At 36.6% G+C, this 15,346-nt stretch overlaps 1 protein-coding gene across 8 annotated transcripts in view; it reads right to left on the minus strand.

Moving 5' to 3' along the window:
* WAC (WW domain containing adaptor with coiled-coil) overlaps positions 1-15,346 on the minus strand; it is a 105,693-nt gene that overhangs the window by 4,641 nt on the left and 85,706 nt on the right. For all 8 annotated transcript variants that reach the window (XM_053572192.1, XM_053572195.1, XM_053572191.1 and 5 more), the window contains 4 exons: positions 5,782-6,027; positions 4,972-5,094; positions 3,853-4,001; positions 1,202-1,320 (listed from right to left, as the gene is read on the minus strand). In XM_053572192.1, coding sequence (XP_053428167.1) covers positions 1,202-1,320; positions 3,853-4,001; positions 4,972-5,094; positions 5,782-6,027 — 637 coding nt within the window. The remainder of the gene's footprint in view (positions 1-1,201; positions 1,321-3,852; positions 4,002-4,971; positions 5,095-5,781; positions 6,028-15,346) is intronic.

Genomic DNA, 15,346 nt, shown 5'->3' on the forward strand with positions numbered 1-15,346 from the left:
AAGAAGTGGTCACATTTTAACAGTTGTAGATACATTTGAAGACTGTATCTTCATAGACATCTAGATAAGGCGGGGGGGGGGGGGACGGACATTATCTTTGACTATTCAACATCAGAACAAAGTGTTCTGCTGAATCAGAGGGTAAAACACTGTGAAGTAAAGCACAGGCACTTTATTGGACAGCACTCAATGGGCACAGTGGCAAAACAAGACCAAAAAAGTTAACACTCTGAGATTGTTTACCTGCTTTAAAACTGAATGGTTTGGGCGAGGGTTTGGGGATATGATGGTGAGAACCAAAAAATTTAATCACCCAAGTTGATTTCCTACCTGCTTCACCAGACTTGGCTTTGAATGAATTTCAGTTATTTCCAAAAACTAAATCTCCCAAAGGATGAAGAGTTTTCATCACTGAGGATATTTAAAATAATACTGCAGCCTCTAAAGACAATTTAAAAGAAGAATTTCCCAAAAATGTTCTGAGCAATGGCAACATTGCTGGAGTAAGTAGACAGCTTCCCAAGGTGATTATTTTGAAGGGAACAACTCTCATTTGGATGTATAAGTTCTGAAATGCTTGTTTAGAAAACAACAATAAAAACAACAGTTGAATTATTTTGCCACCTCACAGTATGAAATAAAAATAGGAAAATAAATCAAATGAAAACCATTCATTCAACAAATTTCATTTAAAGTTGTATTGTTAAAATAAAGAAAAGTGATAACATAATACAGCACTATTTAACCATCTAAGTAGTAATCCATTTATGGTCAGAGTTGAAGCTATTGGGAGAGCTTGACATATACCAGTTGGGAAACATAGGCCCAAGTTTTCAATGTGAGGTTTTTGGCTTCATCAATATACTCAAATCAAAACTGATATGAGGAGGTTAAAAAGTGATGTAATTCTAACAAAGTATTGTAAAACCATGTGCACCCCTTTTGTACAAGTATATTTATTCCCAACTTATTCCACCTAAGTAAAATTGAGGAAAAGAATCACTTTCTTCAAAAAATAAACCAGGCTTCACTACTAGAGACCATTATATACTTGTATATAAAATCTTCATATAACACATGGACTATGTTAGGCTATACATGGATTCCAAAATTAAGTCCTATCAAACATATAATATTCAACCAACACAGTATGCCACAGTAAAGAAAATAACGTTTATCTCAATACATGATCTCAATTTACCTTGAGCGCTGAAGACTTCGAGGAGAGAGAGGCTCATGACCTTGCTGCTTGTCAGCAGTTACAGGCTGCTGCGAGGCCGACTGTGACACTGGTCCTTGCTTAACTACTGGAGTAGTAACCTGAAATGTCAAAATCTGATGAGATGGGCTTCTATTACATAGATAAATAGCACGGAAACTAGAGAAAAGCCAAAGTCCTGGTATCAGTGAAACTTTCCTATTATTTTTACTCTCCAGTGATTAACAGGGCTGTCCTGTTTTGTAAGATTACACAGGCCAGGCAAGGTGGCTCCCACCTATAATTCTAGCACTCTCGGAGGCCAAGGTGGGTGGATTGCTTGAGCTGAAGAGTTCAAGACCAGACTGATGAAAGAGTAAGACCCTATCTCTGAAAAATAGCCAGCCATTGTGGCAAGCGCCTATAGTCCCAGCTACTCAGAAGGCTGAGGCGAGAGGATCGCTTGAGCCCAGGAGTCTGAGGTTGCTGTGAGATGTAACACCATGGCACTCTACCAAGGGTAACAAAGTGAGACTTTTTTTTTTTTTTTTGGAGACAGATTAATAGTACTTGTGACACAAACATATTTAATTGGGTAAATTATTGTCTAGGCCCTCAAATCCTATACACACCTTTCCCTGTAAGATCCAGTCAATAATTTTAAATGATGTAAAATCTAGTTTTTAAAAAGTGAGATCAAAGGACTTCCCAAAGTCTAGAAGACAGTTACATTTTGAAATTTTAAATCTAATTTCTTTGTTAAATAACCCAACGCTATAAAATTACATTCCTAGCACAGCGTAAGAAATAAATTCTCGGGCGGCGCCTGTGGCTCAAGGAGTAGGGCGCCAGTCCCATATGCCGGAGGTGGTGGGTTCAAACCCAGCCCCGGCCAAAAAAAAAAAAAAAAAAAAAAAAAAAAACAGAAAGAAAGAAATTCTCCCTTCCGATTTGTTAATTTTCTACCAGTAAAAGTAAATATCTGTTACCATATCATACTGATGCTCAGACTTCAACCACATAGGGAGAAAATATATACATTGGTCTCACAGAGAATGAGCTATGAACTACACAAATTCAACTTGAGACTTTTTCCAAAGATGCTTTCATACAGAGGTAAGACCAAGAGGGATACATACACTATTTATATCCAGGTGCCACAGAGAAGACAAACCTAAGTTTAAATGTAAGCTCCAACTTAAGCCACAAAGAGAAATAAAAGCCTTTTGTGATCAAGTCACATCCTCTAGCTGCTAGATTTTTTTGGTTTGTTTTAGATGACTACTGATTCCCCCAAACATAGCTGGAAAGTCTTTCTACTTCAGTATTACCTCTCAATTCTAGTCCAAAGTCTTTTTAAAAGAACTTTAGTAAGTTCTACATAAGCTCATGTCCAATTAATTTTTAAAATGAGACAAAGGCTTTTTACTGTAAAATTACTATACTACCACTTATTTCACTTTTAGCCACTATCTATAGTAAACTTAAAAATACCACCCTGAAGATAAGTTCTGAGCTCTCAAAATAAGGTCTCTTTTGGTGCTGAAATTCATGTTTTAATTCTTCCTCCAAAGTACAGGCAAACGATAATAAAGTAAAATAACTCGAAATTAAAAATAAATATAAATCTAGACTGATCCTAAAACTCTCACAGATCAATGGCCACGGTACGTAAGGGATGAACAAGAACACCTGAAGTTAATTAGTACTACCTTCAAGCTGTATGTCTTAATGCATTTTTATTTTTTGGCTTCTGGTTAAGATACTGTTTGAATAAAGAACTCGTTAGCATCAAAATGTTTGAAACAGCTATTGTTTCCCAACCACTAAAAAGAATTTATCCCTAACATCATTAAGAATTAAAAAAAAAAAAAAAAGTCACGACTTAAAACATTCTAAACCTTTCAACATTTTCCTAGTGGTATGTACAAAAGTGAAGTATGAATACAATTGGCATTTACTCGTGAATTCTGGCCAAGACTCAAAATGACGTGATACAACTTTTCACTATAGCATTCTAAGGTCCTGTTCATGAGTGAGTAAGAACAGACCAGCCATTTTCTGTGTTCTAAGGAGCCACCAATGTAAGATTTTGCTTGAAGAAACATGCAGTACAGCTTGGTAAAATGAGTTCTATACTCACTAACACCTAGATTCCAAATTCTGGTTCTACTCTACAAGAACAGATTTAAATGAAAGTTTAATTCCCTTACTATTAAATGAGGTAAATGAAATGACTCTCGTGTGCAAGTCAAATATAATACCCAGACAGCTCTGCGCTTAGAAACTGACTCATTTTAAATAAAAGTATAAAAAAATTGTTGGAAGACATTCTCTCATGTCTTTTAGAGTCTGAAAATTTCATAAATATTAAGACTAACTCAGTATGTATCTTTTATCTCGCACTTTGTATCACAAATCCCAAAGCCAATAGGGAATGGGCCTGAATGGTGTATAGAAGTTGCCCAGATTTAAGTCCCCTCTTTACCTGTAATTCAGTGAACTGAGAAATTCTAACCTACATCAACTACCACTCAACTGTCATTCACTTCATAATTCCTGCATTCTAGAGGACTTTTTCTACAACACAGATTCTAAAACATTAACTTCCCAAAAGTAGTTCAGCTTCCAAATTTCCCTCAAAGGAGACATACCTTTGGCTGTGATGAAACAGGAGGAGTACTAATCAAAGGCTTGATAGGGACTGTGTTAGTTTGAGGTGTGCTTATTCTTGGAGACACATAGGATCTTGGGGATGATGCATCAGATGTTAAAGACATTGGAGACTGATTAGATGGCTGGGCTGTAAAGAACAAAACAATTACTTTCAAAAGCAAAAATTCTATAAACCTTCATAATATATGTAGTGAAGATTTCTGCATTAGTCTACATGCCCTTACACCCTCAGAGAACACGTACCCAAGTAAGTCAGAATAAGACCCCCTTGATGACTCAGCTATGTGTTAGGCGGTTAAGCACACTCTTTTTCAGACTGGAAAAGGAAACTCTACGCCTTGAACCTATTCCATGAAGACCTCCTCAATATCCTTATTTCTTCTTATTCTACATATAAGCAGAGGTACCCCTGAAGTCTCCTGCTTGTGAGGCTAACCAGAGAATTATACAAGACTTTGTATCATTATACTTCCATTCCAGACAAGGCATTCCTGTTAAGATTTTCACCTTTCCGAAAAAGTTCACTTCCCATGTGCTCCTAAGTATATTTCTCCCCCATTTGGATACTTCACGAAGAGGAATATCTAATTCAAAGTAGTAACTGAGCACTTCTACATTTTCTAGTCAAAAACTATCTAACATCAACCTGATCTAAACTTCAACTCTTCCAATACATGCAACATTTCACAAAGACAGAAGGTATATCATAGTTTACTTTCAGCTTTGGACTAAAATACCTTATAAACAACTTAAACACTAATTATATACGTTATTATAGATTTGAAAGCAATACATTAAAATAAACATCAAAACTTGCTTCATCTAATAAGGAAATAAAAATACAGCAAGTATACACTAGTATTGCAAAACCAAACATAAAAATTAGTATAGCCAAACTCTTAAAGAAAAGAACGGGCGGCACCTGTGGCTCAAAGGAGTAGGACGCGGGCCCCATACACAGGAGGTGGTGGGTTCAAACCTAGCCCCAGCCAAAAACTGCAAAAAAAACCCCAAACAAAAAAGAAACTAAAAAAAACCACCACTGATTTTTTCCAACATTAAGCTATTATTCTAGAGATATCAAAGAGTATGAATACCTTGTGTAGAGAGCTGAGCAGTCTGAGAAATCAGAGATGTTATGTTGAACGCAGATGGTCCAGCGGTAAGAAACTTATGAATTATAGACTGCAGTGAGGCTTGTGTCACAGCGGCTGTAAGAACTAAAAACATATTATTTCCTAAATTTAAATAAAAACAGACGCATATGTGGCATTAGTACCAAAGAGACCCCAGAAAAACTGACATGTTTCTAACTAGCCTTAAGAACCCAGAAGACAGAAGTAATACAAGGAATCTAAAGATTAAAAAAGATCTGAGCCAGAGAAAAATGAACTTTTTTAACACCTTAACAGCTTTCAAATTAAAACCATATCCACTTTTATTCAGACTTCTTCAAGGTAACTGCCTAAACACTTTAGTATAAAATCCGAAAGGCTGAAATTCAAGGATGCAATTAATCAGAAAAACTGCAAAACTTTATTCAGTACCTACCTACTCTCTCAAATTTTTTTCAAGTATTCTAAGTAACTAAATTCCTACTCTTCTAGGAATTAGTGTATTTTTAATATTTTAAATACTTGTTTATGCCCATACAAATATCTGGAAATAGCTTTCACCATACACATTAAGCACACACAATGGCTTCCTTCAAGTAACTACCAAATACATAGCAAGTCCTGAAAAACAAACAGAAATAACTTATTATACTACTAATGATCTTAAGCCCTGAGGAATATAAACCCCAAATTTCAAAAGCAAACAAAGACTATTCATAAGCTGAGTATTTTAATTATATAATTATGTACAATGCAAATGCATTCTGAACAATTGTTACTATGAAAATTTACCTTCATTTATTTTAGATATGTCCACATTAGAATTATTAAGCTGTAGCGTGGCTTGCAAAGCAGGAAGCAATTGTCTAAGAAGATTTGGGTCCTGAAGTAATGGAGGTATTGGTGATTGTGGAACAGGAGAAACAGGGACTGCTGAAGCAGATGTGGGTGGTGCAGATGTGGGATTCAGTCCAGAGGCAGAAGATGTAGAAGGAGTTGTGCAAGAATGCGATACAGATTTGTCTCCTGATGTAGATTCTAAATAAAAAGAAGATAATAAGGCTGAAAAAATTACTTGAACAGAGGAACCGGAACAAAACGTCAAAGAAGTTATCTTATATGTGTCAGGTACAGAACATTTAATCTCATTAACTCTTACAAGGGATCACACAGAAAGTGCTAAGTTTTTGACTGACTAGAATAAGGAAGCAGGCATTTTTATACCCCTATTTCACAGGCAACAAAACTGGAAGATTGCATAACTTCCTTACAGTCATAAAACATAATAAACCATACACGTGTTTGATGTGATACCTATTAGTTATGCTGTCTGGAACTCTATTATTTTAACCAAACATTCAAATAAGTTCCCATTAGGATAAGGGGACAATGCAATTCTACAGGACTTTCTGTCTCAAAAAGGTGAAGAACATTGTAAGTGCAGTAAAAACCAACCTAAATACAACAGCCTTAATACAAATCAGGATAGGCACAAAGGCGCCCCCCCTCCGCCCCCCAAACAAGTTGAGGATGTGATGAATGAATAATAAGAGACTCTTATTCTGAATTTATATTTAATACTGAGTTTTAGGACTACTTTCCTTTTGTAAATAAATACAGCAATGAGCTATCTATATTTCATTTAAAGATCTGCACTAAAAGGACCCTTTAAATAGTTAAAAAAAAAAAAACCCACCATCCCACCTCATAGAATTTAGAAATAGAAAATGTATAAAATATGCATGGAATTTATTTTAAAGTGGCTGTTTCAAATTTATATAGATCCGATGTAATTGTAATCAAAGTACTAATAACATTTTTTAAAATGTTACTTTGTTCATTTTAACGTAGAGAAGGGGGACTTCTTTTCTTGTCTGGGCTAGTCTCAAACTCCTGGCCTCCCAAAGGGCTAGGATTATTAACTGTCACGGTACTTGGCCCTGATAAACTAATATAAGTCCTGAAGAAAAACAAAGCTAGCAGGACCTTCCCTGCCAGATATATAATCACTTACATTTAAAACAAAACCAATTTAGATTGAATTTTTGTATATATTTAAATCTTTATAACTGTTAGAAGAAAACATAGGAAGGCATCTTTGATGTCAAGAAGATTTCTAATGTTACAAAAAGCAGAACTATATCCAAAGTATCAGTAACAAGAATATTTTAAAGAACTTCTATAAATAAAATACAAGCTATCCAATAGAAAAATGCACAGAAGACGTAAGAGATTTCACAGAAGAAACCTGAATGGCTAAGGAATGCAAGAAAAGATCTCAACCTTTCATTCATAATCAGGAAAACGTAATATAAAGCAAGATGGATTAAGATGCATTTTACACTCACATTGGCAAAAATATTTAAGTCTGACAATACCAAATGTTGGCAAGTAATAATAATCTGAACACTGCCCTACATTTTTAGTGCAGAATAAATCAATACAACCACATGGAAAGTAATTTAGCATTACGAAGAAAGTGAAGACACAAACACTTCATGAGGCAGTACTACTCCCTTGACGTACATACCCTTAGAGAAACTGGTAATATGTACATGAGAAGAAACATTCAACAATTATCATAGGAGCACTGTGCTTGCTTTATTCTAGCACGAAACTGGAAATAATCTAAATGACCACCAACAATAAAGTAAGCACAAACTCATGTTTCATTCCATGGAATTTTATTAATATGTGACTTTAACGGAAGAAAAAAATATTAGAAAAAGACCTTTTGGTAACAACATTCTGACTAGACTACTCAAGATGTTCATGTATGTTTTTGTATAATATTGGTCCAAAGATTAAATATGAACCTCTTTCTAAAGAAGCTTTAATTTCTCATCCATAACCATTTCCTTAAGATTTTCAACACTGTATATACATTACTGGCAAGCTTACTTCTTTCGCAGTCTTGTCACACCACCACTTATATGGTCAAAACACTAGCAAGTGTGGTTCTTGTCCCTGTTCTGAGTAAAAGGGTGTGCTGATTAACCGTGAGCAGCTCAGAAGGCTTAAGATTACTTTTAAGGAGGGCTCCTTGAGTCTGGGATACTGACTGCCCGTTATTTTCAGCCTATTATTCTGGATTCATTAACAAGTATAAAGAAACCTGAGTAAAACAAATTCTTTCCTTGTGAAAATTCTCCTGTTAATTATTACATGTTGTGGGGCAATCAATTACAGACTTCATTAGCAGTTTTCACCAAATCACATTCCTCTTCCCTTTTAAAAATATGAGACAGGCTCAGTGCCTATAGCTCAGCAGCTAGGGCGCCGGCCAGCCGGTGGGTTTGACCCGGTCCGAGCTTGCCAAACAACAATAACCTGGGTGTTGTGGCGGGTGCCTGTAGTCCCAGCTACTTGGGAGGCTGAGGCAAGAGAATCACTTAAGCCCAAGAGTTTGAGGTTGCTGTGAGCTATGATGCCACTGCACTCTACCAGGGGCGACACAGTGAGACTCTGTCTCAAAAAATAAATAAATAAATGAAATAAAAATATGAGACAAAGTCTCACTGTTACCTAGGCTGGAGGAGTCAGTGTCACAATTACAGCTCACTGAAGCCTTGAACTCCTGGGCCCAAAGCCATCCTCCTGCTTCAGGCTCTCCAACAGTTGGGACAATGGCTGCATGCTACCATGCCAGGCTACTTTTTAATTTTTTTTTTTTTTTGTAGAGATGGAGGTCTAGTATATCACTTTTAAAGGTACTGTCACATAACTTCAGGGCATCTTAAGTAATGTTCTACATTTTTACTTAGTGCACATACAATTAAATTGGTATTTATACCTCTCTAAAATTATCTTCCTATTCTGTAATTTCTGGGGGGTTTCTCCTGCCTTTAGTAACAAGCAGAAGTACTGAATTGGCAAAAGAGGTACAAGGATGTTTTCAATTATATTTTGCTGCTGCCAAAATCTATTCATAGTATTGAAAAAATTGACAGATGGGCTTAAAAATCCTCCAGTGGCACCCTTCAAGCCAAGCAAAGGAAACACCCCAAAATAGGAAACCAATACACAATGCCGCCATAAAGAAAAAAAATAACTAAACATCCTTAATTTCTACTTTTTTTTTTACAGTTTCGTGACAGAGAATAGATTAGTGTGGAACTCGGTTGATCCTACTTATGAAACTGTTAGGCAAGTGACATCTCCCAGGCCAGAATTTCTCTATTAAAAGGAAGTCTGCCTATCAGGATCACCTTTAAAGTTTAAAAAAAAAAAAATCTCTCTCTATATATATATAGATATAGATAGATAGATATAGATATATAGATAGATAGATATATTGCGCTCCATTCCAGAGCTAATGAAGTTGTGAAAGTCAAAAGCTCTTTATGTAATTCTGGCATCTTGCTGGTTATGAAAAAAAATAAAGACTAGAGAATATCCAAAGTTCCTTTTAACTTTAAAAACTTTGAAAAAGATGAGCAAGACAAAATTTAAAAATATGGCACAACACGGAGAATTAAGTGGAGTAATGACAGATCAATGACAGGAAAGCTGAATCTTTTGGGTGTATCTTCAGCATACTATAATTACACTATTTTTCTTACCAGCTCCACCTACCCTTCCAGAAGCATTCAGATGAATGCCCTTCTAGAGTATATTACAGATTTAAGTGTTTCTTATATTGTGTGCTTAAATCTACATATAATTGGAAACTAATAACTGACTCAGCTTAATAATTATACAAACATACAATGTAAATAAGATGTAGCTTTTTAGTTTTATCCTTAAGATAACAGAAAAGGTAATAGTTTTACATTTGAGGTGTTGGCTGAGTGCTAGTCCTCTTTGTTCACAGATTTATCAGATTATCCAGCATCTTCTATTACATAATAATATTTATTACCTTCTCCTTCAGGAGAGGAATTTTGTTGTATTTATCTTTGCAGCCTGATGCAAAACAGGACTTGGCACCAACATACATTTGTTAACTGGATGCCAACAGATGACTGGATTCCACAATGCTAAAGTGCATGTGTATGGACACTCTCTACTTCTAGGCCAATCTCTCTGACTGGCCTCAAAACTGATGACACTAGGGAGATAGCTTCAGATCTCTATCAATGTAACTGTCAAAGACCACAACAAATAGCTCTCATTTTATGCTATACTCATAAAGTGAAGTAGTACTATATACTTCAGAGACAAACTTAACTTGGCCTGATTTTAAATCACATCTTTTAAAAATACTCAACCACTTTTTACACCCATAAAGGCAACAAAACTACTATTTGGAAGAAGTAAATAATCTTGTACTTTGTATATACCAATCAATAGCACATTTTAATTTATACTTAATTTGTCTGAAATCTTTTAAGCTGGAATCTGATTTATCAGAATGTGAGGCTAATGGATTTTTATCAAACTGAACATAAATAAAAAATCTGGACCTTTGCACATAGTTTAAGACAAAGAATGAATTTACATAAGAGAAAGAAGGCAGTGGTTTATATTATGGAGTCATTTCAATTGGTTCTTCTGTTCTTAAAAGAGTATTTAGCCCTACTCTCATTCCTTCAATGCAAACTTTCTCAAAACATTCGAGAAATCTAGGTTACCTCTAACGTTCTTTCATAATGAGTCGTTGGTAATGGAATGGTATCCAGTATTAAGTTCCAGATTTTTCACTTTGTATGTATGCCTATGATCTTTTTAAAATATTTACTGATCTCCTCCTAAGCTATTTCAAACTCTACCTCACTCTCCCACTGCACATTTCCTATGATACGTGCATCTCTAATTCTTTGACATGCTCCATAAGCATGCCATCCTTTGATTTTAAAATGTGTATATTTAAGAGATAAATAAAACCTTTCTTTCCCCCCTTATGTTTTATAATTCTTATGCTTTATTATAATTCACTTGTATTACCCATTTTTGGCAGAAGGGGGAGTAATCTACCAAAGACTAGACTTAAGAAATCTGTTACTATAACCTATCTTCTTTTTTTTCTATAACCTATCTTTTAAAGGTTTAAATTATTTTCACTCAACTTTTCTAATTATAGATACCCTTTCACACTACTCTAGAGAGCATAAACCAAAGTCAAAATTTCTGACCTACATTTTTATGGTATGTCTCACTATATAGTAATCTAGTAAGACACTGGTAATAACTGCAATTCTAATCATAAATTTCTTAGGGTGTTTTTGCAGCTGCTGTTATAATGAACAGGACATAGGAACATGTGAAACTCACACTATGGCCACATCAAAGGCGGCCTGCTCTTTCTATTCTGTAGTACTGGTGTTAAATGGGAGACAGAGAGGTCACAGAGAGAAAGTATGCTAGAGTAATAGAAAAAAATTTAAGGTAGCTAGGTGACAGTATCTATTATAACATTACTGTGACTTTCATTTTAGAATTATGACTACTTTTAACCATATATTCTAGAACAACTTCTATGTACTCAGGAACGTAAATATGCTGATGTTTCATAAAAAAGACAACATATTTTTTGCAACTTGTCATGCTAATACATACAAAAAGATAACAGATTTTGCAAAATTGACCTCCATAGTAGCATCAACTTACACACTACCACATTGTTGTCACTAATCAAGAGTGAAAATTGGTCTCATTTTAATCTTAACTTTCAGTATGTACTTGGCAATCTTTCCCTTGCATGGTTTTTATCCTGAAAAAATATAGATAACATAACAGTTATCATTTTAGTGCATAATGCAATGTTATTAAATACATTCACGTTTGGCTTGCCCGGTAGCACATTGGTTACAGCACCAACCACATACACCAAGGCTGGTAGGTTCGATCCCAGCCTGGGCCAGCTAAACAACAATGACAACTGCAACCAAAAAATACCCGGGCCTTGTGGCCAGTACCTGTAGTCCCAGCTACTTGGGAGGCTGAGGCAAGAGAATAGCGTAAGCCCAAGAGTTGTAGGTTGCTGTGAGTTGTGACACAATGGCATTCTACTGAGGGCCATAGCTTAAGACTGTCTCAAAACAAAAACAAAAAACGAAGATAGCCACTACCCAAATATGGCTAGTGAGCACTTGAAATGTAGGTAGCCTGGATTCACTTGTGCTGTTAGTAGACACTATGTCTAAAATAATAATAATATATAAATTTTTGTGTAACTATCACCACCATCCATCCATCTCCAGAACTTTTTCGACTTACCAAACAGACACTGCGTACCCATTAAATAGTAACTCCCCATCTACCTCCCTCTCACTCAACAGCTCCTGGTAACCCTTATTCTACTTTCTATTTCTGTGGATTTGCCTATTCTAAGTATCTCATACATGTGCAATCATACAGTATCTGTCCTTCAGTATCTGGCTTATTTCACTTAGTGGAAGTTCTTAAGGTCCATCCATGTTGTAGCATGTATAGAATTTCATTCCTTTTGAAGGCTGAATATTTTATTGCACGTATATGTATTACATCTTGTGATTTCATTTGTTGACAGACACTTGATTGTTTCTACCTAACATTTTCGTCCTTTGTAAACTTCTAAGACACTGGTACATAAATAACTGAGTTCCTCCCTTTCGGGACCTTTGAGGATATATATAAAGGAGTGTATCTGCTAAATCCTACAGATAATTCTACATTTAACCTTTTGAGGAAATGCCAAACTGCATTCAACAGTAGCTGCACATTTTATATTCCTACCAGCAATGTAGGAAGATACTAACTTCTCCACATACTCAAAAACTTACCCGTTATTTCCTTCTATTTTTTTTAAAATAGTCACCCTAATGGGTATGAAATGATATTTCACTGGTTTTTGATTTGCATTTCCCTAATAACTAGTAATATTAGGCACCTTTTCATGTGCTTATTGGCCATTTAATCAGATTATCTTTATTCTGGATATTAATCCTTTATCGCCTAAATATTTTCTCTCATTCTAGGAGCTGTATTTTTATTTCTTTGGTTTTACAAAAGTTTTTGATACCGATGAAGTCCACTGTATTTTTAAATGTTGTCACCTATGCTTTTTGGTGTTGTATCCAAGAAATCACTGTCAAATACATCATTAAGATTTCCTGTTTTCTGAGCACAGTCAGCCCCTTACCATATGATACTTTATGCCACCACAGGATTCTTCAGAGGGTCCCCACCAGGAAGGCTTTCACCAGATTCAACCCCTCAAACCTTAGACACTACAACGGCAAGAAATACATTTATATTCTTCAGGGGAGGACCAAGATAACAGCTTCCTTGCAACTGGGCATGGAGAGTCTGGGGAGACAATACTCCGGGCATCTCTGGTTGGTGGAATCTGCCCATAAACATCCCTTTGAGGACACAGGGAGTCATCGAGAGACTTCTGGACCCCATGAGGACGACAAAAGCAGTGGAAACTGGCAAGTGGTTGCATGTGTTTGTTCGGTCTAATCCCGCTGGCAGCTGTAAATAGAGCAGCAGTGAGATTGCAAACTGGAAAGGCCTTACCTGTGAGCTGTTTTGGTTTTTTTGGACTTGGCACTCAGTTGAACTACCTTGGGAGAACTTGGGCAAGAGTGCGAAGGACTTTAAGCATTGTCTAGGGTCCCAGACTGAGCTGCTGAGCCAGACGGAGCCAATAGTGTTTGGCTGTGGGCCGCACAGAGCCAATGTGGGAGAACTGCCCTGGCAAGCTCCACCCTCGGGGTTGCACAGCAAGTATCAGGTGGGAGCAAGTAATCTATTGACTGAGCAACCTGAAGGCAGGGAGTGAGGCACCTTACAGCCTTAGCCCTCAGGGGCATAGAGTGAGACCAGTTTTGGCACAGCGGGTAAGTGAATAGCTGCTTCAGCAGAGATCCCAGACACAAGTGCATTCCTGGGAAAGCTTCTGCTTAACCAAGGTTAGCAGTCTGAAGTGCCTTTTAAGTGGGCTGAGGAGAGATTTAGGTTCTCCACATTGCAGGGCTTGAGAAATCAGCACATGCCTCCAGTCTCCATCTTCTACAGCCATATCAGCATTGTGATCAACATCTCATACTCCAGAAGATCACCTGTTGCCCAGACAATATTCAGCAAGATATATATATACTCCTTTGTTTGGGGGATGGAGGGTGGTAGTGTTTGTTTTGCTTTTTAATTTCAACATTTCCGTTATAGATTTTTCTTTTTTCCTTTCTTTATTTTTCTAGTTTAAATATAATTTCCCATTGTTGCCTTTTCCAACAATTAGAACTTCATTTTTGCTAGTGTTTCTCCCCTTATTATTTAGTCCCCCCTCCCCCAATTTTATCCTGTAAAGTTTTCTGTTTGCTTGTTTTGGTTTGATTTATAGTATTTTTCATCTTTCCTCTTTACTTGGTGAAGGTGGGGTACTGTGTCTGAACAAACTAGCAAAGAGCTGCTGACCTCAAGGAAACCACCAAACCTGGTACCCCCCAGAGGTTGGGGGTGTTTAAGGTTGGGTCAAAGTACCCTACTGTATACCTATATTGCTCTGTCTCTCTCTTTCTGTGCCTCTCTTCTTTTTGTCAATACTCCCTTTTACCCACCCCCTCTTCTTTCTCTTTTCCCTTCTTGCTCTTCAACCTTCTCATCCTTCTGGTCTTGTACCAAAAGGACTCATCAAAACCCTAGTCCAGAGGCACAGCAACTTAAAGAGCAAGAGGAAGTGAAAGGAAAATCAGGGCAAGGAAACAGATAAAAGAAATCACTCATGAGGAATAATCAGCAGAAAAATCCAGGCAACGTGAAAAACCAGTCCACAGCAACCTTCCCACTCCCAACCCCGGGACTGAGAGGTAGCTACTACAGAGGATTCCACCTATGAAGAAACGTTAGCCACGACAGAAAGGGAATTTAGAATACACATGATTAAAACAAGGAAGTAAATGATGGAAACAATGAAGCTAAAGTTGAAAATAACCAAAAGGGAATCCAAAAACAGAATCAAATAAGAGATGAACTATATGAAGAATATAGAAAGGATTTAGCAGAGCTGAAGGAAATGAAGCAGTCAATCAGGGAACTTAAAGATGCAATGGAAAGTATCAGCAACAGGTTAGACCATGCAGAAGAAAGAATCTGAGAGGTAGAGGACAAAGCTCTTGAGATAACTCAGATAGTTAAAGAGGCAGAAAAGAGAGAGAACGCAGAAGGTTTACTGACAGAATTATGGGACTTTATGAAGCATTCGAAAATGCGAGTTACAGGTATCCAGAAGGGGAAGAATGCCCCAGGGGAATGGAAACCATACTAGAGAGTATTATACATAAAAATTTCCCAAATACCAAAGATTCTGACATACTCCTTTCAGAGGGATGTCAGACCCCAGGTGGTCTCAACTCTAACCGAGATTCTCCAAGACACATTGTGATGAACCTGTCCAAAGTCAAGACAAAAGAAAAGATTCTGCAAGCTGCCA

The sequence above is a fragment of the Nycticebus coucang genome, chromosome 20 (assembly GCF_027406575.1).
Source record: "Nycticebus coucang isolate mNycCou1 chromosome 20, mNycCou1.pri, whole genome shotgun sequence".
NCBI classification, from domain to species: Eukaryota; Metazoa; Chordata; class Mammalia; order Primates; family Lorisidae; genus Nycticebus; species Nycticebus coucang.